Here is a 13,516-nt window from a genome sequence, read left to right on the forward strand (position 1 = left end):
CCAGTCACGAGTCTACAATTGATAGCCAGCTTCTCCACATGTGTGAATGTGTGCCAAGCAAATTAAGTAGACAAATTCCTAGGCTAGATAATGCTAACTTAGATTTTTGAGGGCATACAGAGCAGCAAACATTGGAAACCAGTGAACAAAGTCACCATGCTCAGCCCAGAGCTGTTAATAGCAGGCATTCAACTTAAAAAAAAAAAAAAGGATTGGTGAATAAACTATATGCAAGCAAAAGGTTATAATGCTTTGAGAGATGAGGGGTGAAGAGAAAATCTTTAGATCGCTGTTTGAACAAACCAGCTATAAAATACAATTTGGGGACAATTAGAAGCACATACAGCAAGACATTAACAGTTGTTGAATCCAGGTGATACATAGTTGAATATTCAAGCTTCTCTTTTCTTTGCTGTTCTATATGTTTGAAAATTTTATAATTTGTTGTTGCTGTTGTTTAGTTGCTTAGTCGTGTCTGACTCTTGTGACCCCATGGACTGTAGCCCACCAGGCTCCTCTGTTCACGGGATTTCCCAGGCAAGAATACTAGAGTGGATAGCTATTTCCTTCCCCTGACCCAGGGATTGAACCCGAGTCTCCTGCATTGGCAGGCAGATTCTTTACCACTGAGCCAACAGGGAAACCCCAAATTATATAATAAAAGCCATTAAAAAATCCAAATTCTCAGGGCATTCCAATAACCAAATTCACCAAAGAGAGAGAAACAGAGAGTCTTGGTGAGGTGGATTAAGTGGGCATATCCTCTGTCTGGTAGGGATTTGAGGAGTATTTGCATAGTGGCTGGGGGAAAAGCTGGTGAGTGGGGTTTACAAAGGAGGATGGGCAAAGCTTTCTGGGATTCTGACAGTTTGGCTGGGAAGCAAAGGAGTAACTGGAGTAACCATACCAGCCCTGAAAGGTGCAGAGTTCATTTATGTGAAGCAGTGAGGACATGTCCTGTGCTGTGCTGAGTCACTCAGTTGTGTCCTACTCTGTGCGACCCCACGGACTGTAGTCCGCCAGGCTCCTCTGTCCATGGGATTCTCCAGGCAAGAATATGGGAGTGGGTTGCCATGCCTTCCCGTTGGGGATCTTTCTGACCCAGGGATTGAAACTGTGTCTCTTATATCTGCTGCACTGGCAGGCATATTCTTTACCACAGGTGCTACCTGGGAAGCCCCAGTAAAGAGATACTTTCAAAAAATTTTATTTGTTTGTCTGGGCTGGGTCTTGGTTGCGACCCAGGGGACCTTTGACCTTTATTGAGGGATATTTAGTTGTGGCATGTCGGATCTAATTCCCTGACGAGGGATTGAATCTGGACTCCCTGCATTGGGAGCACCGAGTCTTAGTCACTGCACCACCAGGGAAGTCCCAGGATATACTCTTGAATTCTGTGCTAAATGAAGTCTGGTCAGATTTTCCTATGAGTGGAATGGGGTTGGTAATGGGATAGAAGGGGCTCACAGCCCACTTAACTGAGCTTCCCATGGATTCAAAGACATACTTCTTTAAACTTTGACTGCTTCTCTGACTGATGCTTATGGGTCAGGTGGAGAGGGAGGGTCAGGGGAGGAAGAAGCAGGATAGGGCTGAGGGTTGGAAGAAGCTTCATGATGAACCAAGTCTTCAGTCATGTGGGGACATGTTATATGCCTTCACTCTTGAGAAACTGAAATGTTACTATTCATAAGAGAAGGAAGAAAACCAAAACTAACCTATATACATAAGCTTGGGAAGAGGTTAGGAGGCTAACCTAACCTGTATAAAGAGGTTCAAGGTCCATTGGAAGTCAAAGCTTCTGCCATCTTGGACCTAGTTGGTTCTAACCAGTTTATATCATATCCTCAAGGGCTATGTCATTCATTTATAGGATGTGTCCTGCCCACTTTCTTCTGTTTCAGGAGGCCCAGCTATGTTGTCAATGGTACTTGCTTCCTCTGTCTCTTTAGCTTTTCCATTCTTAATGAGATGATTTCCTTCTTATGATCATGAGACTGCTGGTGTATTTCTAGGCATCAGGTTTGCATTCCAGGCAAAAAGAAGTCTATATCTTAGAGGTTCAAGCTGCGTCACAACGGTCACTCTTACCTGTACAGAGGCTGGGGAAGAAAAAAATCAAGTAATTGGCTTTTCAAATATCTACAGCAGCTAAAACAATATAGGTTGGCAGGATATTATGATTTATAAGAAATATATATATTTGGTCATTCAAATGTCCACTGTCCTGACTCACTGCTCCAAAAACTCTTAAAATATCCTGAGAGATAAGAGCAGTGTGAGCATCTTTTGTTATAATATTTGGTCTCTTGTCCTCAGTTCCTGAACTCACTTCAGAGCCAGAAAGGTGAAATGGTGTCTTGCTATCCATAACAAGCTCCTTTCTACAATAACTGGCTTATGTTAATGATGTGACTTTTGGAACACTCCTAAGAAAGGGGGCTAGTCGAGTGGGGAATCAACTATGATTAGTTTCTGACAGTGGGATTGGTCCTACTCCCTGATTTCTGGCAAGGGGAGAGGGGATGGAGGTTGAGTTTGTCAAAAATGGCCAAGAGCTTCCAGGTTGCTGAACCAGAACACATCACTGTGGGTGGTGCATCCCAAACTCCATGGTGACAGATGCTCTTAAGTTCGAGAGCCTTCCAGATCTTGTTCTATATATCTCTTGATCTGGCTGTTCATTCATATCCTTGAATATCCTTTGTAATAAACTGGTAATCTAGTAAGTAAACTGGATTCCTGAGTACTGTGAACTGCTCTAGCAAATTAATCAAATCCAAGGAAGGGATCATTGGAACCTCCAATCGGTTGCCAGTTGGCAGAAGCAGAGGTGATCGTGTGATTGGCATCTGAACTGGAGACTGGCTTGTGAGACTGAGCCCTTAACTTGTGGAATCTGATGCTATTAAGATTTGAGTTGAATTGTAGGATGCCCAGGTGGTTTCTGAGGATTGCTTGGTGATATGGGAAGACCCCTCACATTGGAATTGGGTACAGAACACTTTAGTTGGTCACTCAACACCCATTCCTAATCACTTTATTCCTTGCCTTCCTGTACTGTGTCACATGCACATTTATTTTATTTTTTTAAAGACATTGGCTTGTGGAGGAGTTATGTACTACTTCAGCAATCAGCCTGGGAACTTTATGGGTCCTTAGGAATGCCCACAAGAGATGGGGACTAGATAGTTGTTGAATAACAGTAACTGCCTGGGATCTTATTTTCTGAAATTCTACCACTGTAGTCACCTTTACTAAGATACCACTTTATAACTGATAAAATGAGATACAGCACGGCTGAGGAATGGGCAAGAAAAATAGAGCCTGTGATATGGATGGATACTTGAAAGTCAGAGTGGTAGGATAATTAAATTTTCCTTTCATGTACAGGCTTCTGATTCTGGTAATGCTGGGTTAGATAATTCAGACCAATCTTCCTGCTGCTGCTGCTGCTAAGTCGCTTCGGTCATGTCCGACTCTGTGTGACCCCATAGACGGCAGCCCACCAGGCTTCCCCGTCCCTGGGATTCTCCAGGCAAGAACGCTGGAGTGGGTTGCCATTTCCTTCTCCAATGCATGAAAGTGAAAAGTGAAAGTGAAGTCGCTCAGTCATGTCTGACTCCTAGCGACCGAGTGGACTGCAGCCTACAAGGTTCCTCTGTCCATGGGATTTTCCAGGCAAGAGTACTGGAGTGGGGTGCCATTGCCTTCTCCGGACCAATCTTCCTACTGAACACAATTTTAAAAGCTGAATGAAATATGTGTATATATATATATTTATATATTTTTAAAAGCACCAAACTCAACAAAGGAGTAAGGAATTACTGAAGCCAAGTTCTGAGTGGTCAGGAACCCAGAGAGGCCAGACTAGCACTTCGGCCAGTTTTCTCTAGAGACATTTGCTAACCTAGAGGAGATGGCTGACAGGCTGGGTTGTGCTTTTAGTGCTTTCCAGGGTAGGGGCAAAAGTCAGATTCCAAGGACCACCATGGTTTAAAACTTGATAACCCACTTGCTTTGGCTTGGGATCTAAAGTGATTGCTCCACTTGAATAAGACTGAACCAGAAATAAAGACATCCTTCACGCAGATCATAGTTAGTAGGTTAGTCCACAAAATCTCAGTCTCTGAAACTGGATCCAGGTAATTTTAGAGTGCTCATTTCCCCCAGACACTTGGCAAAAGAAGTATAAAATTTTCCTTGGAGAAGGATAACATCATCTTAGAAACCTCAAATTTCCACAAAGAACATCTCAAAACAAAGTTTGACATACAATATAAAATTACTAGAGAGATGAGATGCTAGGATTCCATAAGAAGGAACCAGTAGAAACAAAAGATAATACATTAGCCTTACTACTACTACTACTACTACTACTACTACTAAGTCGCTTCAGTCGTGTCCGACTCTGTGCGACCCCATAGACGGCAGCCCATCAGGCTGCCCTGTCTCTGGGATTCTCCAGGCAAGAACACTGGAGTGGGTTGCCATTTCCTTCTCCAGATCAGCCTTAAGGGTCTCGAAATATTTGAATGATCAAATTTCCCTTTGAGATTGTTGTATTGTTCTGGTGTTACAAAAATTTATGAAGCATAATCACAACAATTAAAAGAAATAACTGATATAAAATAAACAGCAAAAAACAGAGCTAGAAATACACCACTTTTGTGTTAGTGGCGTCTGAGAGTGGCAAATAGCGTTTGCTTCATTTTTTTCCATCTCTGTATTTCCAAATTTTCTTAAAGAAACTTTATACTCAGAGACATATTTAGGTGAAAGATAAAGTGGCAAAAAATATAACACAGGGCAGGGCTGAAGTCACAGGTGTGCAACTTCTACAGTTGCAGGGCTTGGGGGAGGGTGTCCTGTACTCAGACGGGCCTCAACCTTGGTTTAATAATCTGCTGTTCCTATGTTGAAAGTCTCTCTCTGTGCTGTGCTTAGTCTCTCAGTCGTGTCCGACTGTTTGGGACCCCATGGACCGCAGCCCGTCAGGCACCTCTATACATGGGGATTCTCCAGGCAAGAACACCGGAGTGGATTGCCATGCCCTCGTCCAGGGTTTTTTCCCAACCCAGGAATCGAATCCAGGTCTCCTGCATTGCACGCGGATTCTTTACCAGCTGAGCTACCAGGGAAGATCCCCATCCCCCATATATATTTAAATAAGAAGCCCCATATTTGCATTTTGCACTTGGCAGTGCAAAGTATGTAGACCCAGAGGCAATTAAATGTTGACCCTTAAGCAGATAAGAAGACCGAGATTTACAGAGGCTAGGAAGGGTGCAGTTAGAATGGGGTTTGACTGCAAAAGCACAAGCTTTTGACAGATCCACTAGACCAACGCCAATATACACCGAACCATTGCTGCCGCATCTCCAGCCCACAATAGTCCTCAAAGTCTAGCTTCCTCAATCCCAAGGTCAGACGGCGGGGGAGGGTGAAGGATGCGAAGGAAAGATGCTCACAGAGAATTTGCAGGGATGCGCTGCAAGCGCAACCTGAAGCATTATGAAATCCATAGCTGGGAAAATCCACTGGACAACCCTGGGGTCCAAAAGATTTTCCTGTCTCCCCAACCAACACAACATCAGCATCCTCAGCCCCTACAATGCCCACCCCAGAGTAACTGCGAGATCCGGGAGAAGCCGCAGCCTTTAGGTGCGAGGTACACACATACCCTTCCGCAGCTTCCCACCTCCTCCAGACGCACGTGTTTAAAGAGTCCCTGCTCCTCCCCACCCCGCCCCACCTCGGCACGGCCGTCCCGTCCCGCCCCGCCCCGCCCGCGCTGCTGGCCTCAAGTTTCCTCGGAGAGGCCGGCGCGCACAAGTGAGGCAGCCTCGGCGACCGAGCGCCCAGCAGCGCTTGGCCGCCCACCTTTCCCCGGCCCCGTCGCCGCCGCAGTCTCCACCCGCCGGGGAGGGCGTGCTCGGCGGAGCCGGAGCCGAGGGTGGGGCGCCAAGAGGGAGGGGACCCCGGCCGCGCAGCTTCAGTGCTCTTAGCGGCACAGGCAGCAGCAGCAGGTGGAGCGAGCTTCGCGGTGAGCAGCTCTTGGCCTGAGATCCACTCCAGCGGGCCTGCTGGGCTGGAGCCTGTGTGGCCGGGCTCCTGTGCCGCTTAGACACAGGAGACACTAGAGTCCCACCCCTAGTTTCCGGGGAACTTGGATTACCAAGGTTGGTGGGCCCGGGGGCCGCCGGAGCCTGGCGCGCCTAGGAGCGCACGGCAGCTCTGGAAACCGCATCCGGGGCGCAGGGCCAAGGAAACCTCGCTCTTCTCGGCTACCTAAAGACCTGTTTCCGCGGGAAAGAGCCTCTGCTGGATCTGGGATTTGGGAGGAGCTCGGGGTCGCCCCCCTCCCCCGCCCCCTTCCCGGGCACCTCGCTGGACGCTCTCGGTTGGCGCCCAGGTGGCGCGGGAGGGTCCTGAGCGGCGCTCTCGGCTCTCCTGTGCCGCTCAGACGCGGGAAGCAGAGGGGGCTCTTCCCTGGGATTCCGTGGCTCGCGTGGTCCTCCGAGGAGTCCTCGCACCCCCGCGTCGTGTTGTCTCGAGAAGCTGGCTGGGTGGCACTAACTGCAGAAGTTCGCTATTGATTTGGTTTCTTCTTCGATTTGGGGACAGTTCCCGCCAACGACGCGCGACGCACCTGTCTTCGCGGAGGAGCTGGCGTCTCAGGTCGCCGGAGCCTGCGGGAATCCTGCCCCTATCCCAGCCCCGCACGGCTCTCCGCTGGCGTGCCTCCTTCCTAGCCACTGGCCTCGAGCGGAGGGTGCAGACCTGGCTCCTTGCTGTCCCCCGCCTTTTGAGGGAGTGCGGTCCTCCAGAGGGACTTCGGCCTCCTAGGCGCTGCTTGGTGTGTTGGTGTTGGGGTGCGCGCGGCCCCCCGCCGGCCGGCCATGGCCTTCACTTTCGCTGCTTTCTGCTACATGCTCTCGCTGGTGCTGTGCGCTGCCCTCATCTTCTTCGCCATCTGGCACGTGAGTAACCGGCAGCGGCTTCTAACTCTTTTCTTGCGCCCCTGGCCGCCTCTTTCCCCAGGTCCTCTGGAATGCCGCCTCACTTTCTCCACATCGCGAGTGTGGGCTGAGAGGCGGCCGGCCGCTGCGCACCCGCGGTTAGACCCTCTGCCGCCGCCTGGTTGTCCCGGGCGGGAGATGGTTCAGAGCATCCCGAGGCCGGCGCGCCTTCGGTGCCCTCCTACTGCCGGCAGGCGGAGGGACCGCCGGGCCGCGGGGCAGGGCATCCTCGCCAGGGCTTGGCCTTGTGTCCCAGGCCCCGGGATGAGCAACCTTCCCCCAACTTCCCGTGCCCCCTCCTCTCCTGCCCGCGGGGAGGCGAAGGAGAAGCGCCACCATGGGCCCGGCAGTTAGTCAAGTAACTATAACAACTAAACATTTAAAATGTCAGCATCTGTGGTGGGTTGCGTTTCCGCATAACTGGAGACAAAGTGGAAACACGACGGGAGCGCCTTGTAAGAGGAAGTAGGGAGAGGCCGGGCCAGGAAGGGGAGTGGAGGGAAACCAGGTGATGCAGGTGGACAAAGAAGGGGGTGGGCCAGTGAGGATGAGAGAGAAAAGCGAGGACCAGGGAGGGAGACCGGAGAAAGACACGCATGAATGAGGCTGTGGAGGAAAGTCTCGAAGAGACAGGTGGAGGGGAGAGTTTCCTCCATCGCCCTCCTGGGGTCTGAGCCAGTCAACTCCTGAAAGGCTTTGCGATGGCACACCTCCTTTCCTTTTGGCGAGATCCCCGGCATCCCCAGTGGGCACACACTTGCCTGCTGCCCTTCCTGGGGCTGCATCAGGTTGAGGGCAGTCATAATGAGTCCCGACTCTGCAGGTGTGGCTTGGGAATAGGGGACAGAGTGCTTCTGAATAGAAGGAGGGAGAGAGAAGTGAGGAACGCTGGTTCTCTTACAGAGATGCACAACATGGGACATGGCTAGTTACTCTCAGAGCTTCCTTCTCGGAGGTTGTTTAAGCTCCCCGCCCTCACCATCAGAGACTTGTTGGGAAGAATAGCTAACGTCACACATTTTAGGAACACCCCGGTGCTGCCCAGCAAGTCAGGTGCCAGGGAAGGATGCTGAGATGAGTTCCTGGAGTCATGGTTCCCGTGAGCCTCAGAGAACATGCATCTGGTGGATTGAAGACCAGGAGAGAATTTCGTGGTGGGTGGGATGAAGATGTTTTGTACAAATGGTTTCCAGAGTGAGAGGATTTCTTTGAAAATAGAACTAAGTAGCTAGAGCAGCCTCTGTTACAAGGCTCTCTGACAGGGAGGAGCAGGAACCCCAGGAGGGGGAAGACTTCTGACTGTGTCATCCTAGGGAAGATGCTTAGGAAAGGCATCTCAAAAGTGAGAAAGTTGACCTGGATGATCTCCAAGCTTCCCCTTAGGTCTAAGAGGGTTTAAGTGTGTGCATCAGTTGACCTATTAATCTAGGGATGAGAGAGAAGAAATTCATACCTGGGAATTTCAGGGCTGATCAAAAATCCTGCGAGTGAGAAGTGATGGGATTTTGCACCATCTCTTCCTCTGTGGGGAAGGCTGGCTCTATCATACAGTGCAGAATGGAGCCTTGAAGTTGCTGGCACTCATTAAGGGAAAACAAAACTTAGGTTAAAAAGGGGTGCAGAACAGATCATGCTCAAACATGCAACAGACCTTTCCTAATGTGCTTTAAAGGAGCTTGCTGTACTTCTTGAGATCAAGGGAGTTGTTTGCATTCTAGAAGACTAACTACCCCTCTTTTTAAGAAATACTTCATTTGCTGTTTCTTTACATTTTTGCCTTGGCCAGGGGGTGGCAGGTACCAGAGAGCTTCATCAAACTTCATCAGGCTTAGAGAGCTTTGAATTAGCCCCTGAAGCAAAGCAGGTAACCAGAAAGAATAATTTTCTCTCACTCGGGAAGATAATAAATAATTCAGGAGTAGGTTAATTAAATGGATGGTCTGAGCAGCTGGTTGACTGATAGACATTTGACTCAAAACCGAGCATTATTGCAATCCCATGTTGGCCTCTACTCTTCTGGTTTCCAGTGCTCAGCCCCCTGTCGAGGGGTAGCTGGACGTGGTCAGGTTCAAAGTCTGGGTCAGGTCCAGACCGCCTTCCTGACCTGGCAAGATTCCAGTTTCTGATGATGAAAAGAGTTTGTGCTCTTTGAATTCAAATTACAGTAACAACTCCCAAGTCTCAGCCCCTTTTCCTTTCCTAGTCTTTTCTGTCACCCTCTCTGCAAAGAAAACAATCCAAAGCCACAACTGCATTGCTTTGGTTCCTGAACACTGAAAGGGGAAATCTGAGACACGTCTACACAATCTGTGTACCCATTGTGTGTGTGGGGCTGTTGGTTATATGGTGATGATTATTTCAACCAAAATTTAGTTAGCCTGTGTTATACTGTGTTTTCTTTTTTTCCAGCGTCTTATGTTCCTTATACATTTCTTGATCTGACAAGCCATATTGATTGCTTACTACATATTGACATCCTAAATAATGACTTGGGCACTTAACAATTTACAGCAGTTAAAAGACCTGTCCCCCTGCCATGTCTGGGCTGAAGAAAAGAAGATGGTTCTTCTTACCTAATTGTACATACTTAGGGACAGTAAGAGTAGTTGCTGTTTGCTGAGTGTTTGTTGTAGGCCAGTCTTAGGGACTTACAGAGGACTCCTCAGGTGTATCTTCAATTGCTTACCTGTCTCCTCTTGCAGACAGGAAGTCTGGAAGCAAGGATGGATGTGGCCAGTCATAGCACAACTCAGTTTTTAAAAGTGACTCTAGGTATTTTTAAAAGAAAATTTTAAAGCCAGAATTTTTAAAGCTTTCAAGTTTTGCTTTTTACTTTGAAAATTTATCTGCATTTGTTTTCAAATGGAAAGATTTCACATTACTGATTAATTTATGCTATACGAGCCACTGTCTTTGAGTATATTTGTTACATTTAGAAGATGCAGAATAAAACTGAGGATTTTTTTGTCTGTGTGGCTTTGCATACCATCAGATACATGGTCCCTTATTGCCCAGGCAGCCTTTTTGTCCTTGCAACTGACATTTTACAGATGAAAAGACTATATGAAGAGGTTATGAAACTTGCCTAAGGTTGCACAGCTGGTATGCATTAGAGCATTAGAGTGTTTAGCAGAGTCTCAGGCTCTTATGCCCATGTCCCTTTTCTAACTCTCGTCACTGTCTTTGGATTGTTTAGCTTTGATAATAGTGACTAATATTCCTATCCAAAGAATTATCTTTTTATGTATAGATGAAGTATTTGGAGTTGGAATTTCTGATTAGAGTCACAACAACAGGAAGACGACACCAAACATACTGTATATCCTTTTTAAAAAGAGAAAATTCTATTTCATTTTTTGAAAAAAATATATATTTTTTCTGTTTATACAAGTTCATTGCCCCGAATTTTGAAAGGACAGGTACATAGTCATGGACCAAAATCACTGCTAATGTCATCATCCAGAAGAGGTTTGGATGTCTCTTCTTCCAAACATTGTGTGTGTGTGTATTTTTAAAAATGCAGTTGGGTGTTTAGAAGGGGAAAAAGTGTTCTAAAGACAGATGCGAAGTGATGTCTGTTTCCAGCCAATATAAAATGAACAATGTTACTCGCAAGAGCCCTCTCAGCTCCAGCTTGGTTGAGCCTGTTTGCAGACTGTCTCATTTATATAAACACAGATGAAACCATTCTTTGAAAAGATCGAAGATTCACACCAGTTATTTCAGATTTTTAGTTAAAAAAAATGTTTTTTAAATATCTAGAGTCACTTTTAAAAACTGAGTTTTGCGGCATACAACTAAAATTAATTTCCAATGATATTTCTTTGGATTCACAGCAGCATTTGCCATTGGAGAGTTTTAACAGGCCCCAACAGAGGATAAAAAATAATGCTGACTGAGGGGCAGTTTTTCTAGGTGAAATATCTTTATGATTGAGCCTTCAGCCAGTTCCAGCCTGTGTCACAGGGAACTGAGCAGACCTCTCAGTTTCTCAGATTATCCATCTGGAAATGAAAATAATGGGTTTACGTGATATGGTTGGATGCCTGGGCCTGTCCCTTGAGGATCCTGCTTTGATCTGTCCAGATGGGGGTGCTGCCCTCTTCGCTCTGCCTTACTGGTCTCCACTGTCTGGAGTGTTTGAGGCATCCCCATCTCCTGCGGTATGTCACTCGTAGATGTGATGTTCGCACATCCTTCTTCCCCCACTCCCCTCCTCTCTCATCCCCCACCGTGTTCTTCCTCCACTGCCTCACAGCTAACAGGACGACGCTCCGTAAGAGCAGGGGACCCTTACTGCTTATCATGGTTTCTCTGGAGCCTGGAACAGTGCCTGCCATGTAGAAGGGGCTCAGTAAATCCTCATATAGCTTAATGATGAGGCTGGCAAATATTTTTAATTTGGTGTAGAAAGGCAAATAGAAGACTTTTTTTTTTTTTTTTTAAACGTTTTGGCTGTGTGGGATCCTAGTTCTGGACCAGGGACCGAACCTGTGCCCCTAGTGACGAAAGTGTGAAGATTCAACCAGTGGACTGCCAGGGAAGTCCTGAAGACATTCTTACATATACTAAAATACAGCCAAAATATAAACTATAAAACTCTAAAAAAGATCTCTAAACCGAGATTAAGCTCTTAGACTCTAATGGAGCCACCAGTGTTTCTGTGCACAGCGTCAGAGGCATTGAGAGCCTTAGAGAATCTTGGTTGGCACATGCCCTGCTACAGGGCACGGGATTGCAGACTGAGGCTGGGATCTCAGGAGAGCTCTCAGGACAGTGTCCACAGCAGTTTGGTGCTGGGGGCCTGCCGCATGGTAGTGTCTGCCTGCCTGCAGTTGGCCTCCGACTCTTCCCATCTCATGGCCCCAACTCCACAGGTAGACTCTGTTGCCTCCCAGAAACGTGCATTTTATTCCTCTTTCCACAAGGAAAGACTTCTACCCTCTTAGGTCTAAATTCTGCATATTTTTTCACTGTCTCGTTCAAATCTCACCTTGTCAACTCTACTCACTCCAGCCTACCATAGGCTTCTAAGAAAGCTCATGTAGCTCACTTTCTCATGTGTGTAGGACACTTTCATGTGTGTGTCCCAAACTCTCTAAGTACAGTAGGCACTGTTAGTCGGGAGGGTCCTTATCTGTTCATGTCATGCATTCACAGAACTTAGGAGGATACGGTGACCACATGGGGATCATGTGGCTGGCAGATTGGCCATGAAAGGAGGAATGAAAATCACCTCTTTGGTAGCCTCGTTTGGCTCATTGACTCAAGAGTTTACCCTTTGAGATGTGGTATATATATATTATGGAATATTACTCAACCATAAAAAGGAACGAAGTCAGGTCATTTGCAGAAACATGGATGGACCTAGAGACTGTCATACAGAGTGAAGTAAGTCAAAAAGAGGAAAACGAATATCGTGTATTAACTCATATGTGGGAAAATGGTACAGATGAACCTATTTGCAGGGCAGGAATAGAGATGCAGATGTAGAGAATGGATGTGTGGACAGGGTGGGGGGTGGGGATGAATTGGGAGATTGGGACTGACATATATACACTACCACGTGTAAAATAGGTAGGTAGTGATAGCACAAGGAGCTTAGCACGGTCCTCTGTGATGACCTAGGTGGATGGCAGGTGGGAGGGAGGTCCAGGAGGGAGGGGATATATATATTTATATACGTGTGGCTGATTCACTTTATTGTACAGCAGAAACTAACACAACATTATAAAGCAACTGTACCCCAATTAAAAAAAAAGATCTTACCCTTTGAAGAAAAGAGAAAGCCTGTGGCTCTGGTGACTGTGGTGGCCGGCCTTGAGAGCAGGGCCTGGGCCACAACCGGGTGGCGCTCTGGCTGGGTGCTGTCAGTGCTGGTGAGCTGGCAGCTGCTCCTTCTATTTGCTCCGAGACTTGACCTGGAAGGGATGCACCAGCCAGGTACCGCTGTCACAGAGGTTGGCTTCATCCTTGAGGGGCTGGCCTCTTACTGCAGGCTCGGCACTCCTGTCTGTGTTGGGGCGCTGAGAACAGAACCATCACCGCCTGACCCTGAGGCCATCGTCACAAATAAACAATTCCATCACTCTAGCTGCAGGGCTTGTAAGGGCCTCAGTTACACACAGGCAGATAGAGGGCAGGGACTATCTTCTCTCTTACCTGAGCTTGTGTAGACACTGATTAAGTGTGTGTTGAATTGGATTGGAGATTTCTGTCCAGTCTCCATCATTTAGTTATACCAACCCAGCTTTAGACTCAGGCTGCCTGGTCAAGCTGTTTTCTCTAGTTCTGTCCTGTTGCTACCTTTTGCTCAGCCTTCTCTGTGTTTCCCTGGTTACCTGAGAAAGAAAACGGGATTACACCTAACCCTGCAGTTTCTACTTTGGACTCTCTCTGGCTCCTCTCATTTTTCAAACTGATTAAATTTTTTTATTGTGGTAAGATAAATTGGCCATTTAAAAATCATTTTTAAGTTTACAGTTCAGTTGCAT

At 47.3% G+C, this 13,516-nt stretch overlaps 1 protein-coding gene across 33 annotated transcripts in view; it reads left to right on the forward strand.

Moving 5' to 3' along the window:
• CNIH3 (cornichon family AMPA receptor auxiliary protein 3) overlaps positions 1-13,516 on the forward strand; it is a 157,373-nt gene that overhangs the window by 13,359 nt on the left and 130,498 nt on the right. For 3 of the 33 annotated variants that reach the window (XM_024976472.2, XM_059875515.1, XM_024976498.2), the window contains exon 1: positions 6,189-6,983. The exons of 23 other annotated variants lie outside the window; for them this stretch is intronic. In XM_024976472.2, the coding sequence (XP_024832240.1) occupies positions 6,903-6,983 (81 nt within the window). In that variant the 5' untranslated portion in view covers positions 6,189-6,902. 7 more of the 33 variants (XM_059875512.1, XM_059875523.1, XM_024976473.2 and 4 more) reach the window with 6 other exon arrangements.

This window comes from Bos taurus, chromosome 16 (assembly GCF_002263795.3).
Source record: "Bos taurus isolate L1 Dominette 01449 registration number 42190680 breed Hereford chromosome 16, ARS-UCD2.0, whole genome shotgun sequence".
Taxonomy (NCBI): Eukaryota; Metazoa; Chordata; class Mammalia; order Artiodactyla; family Bovidae; genus Bos; species Bos taurus.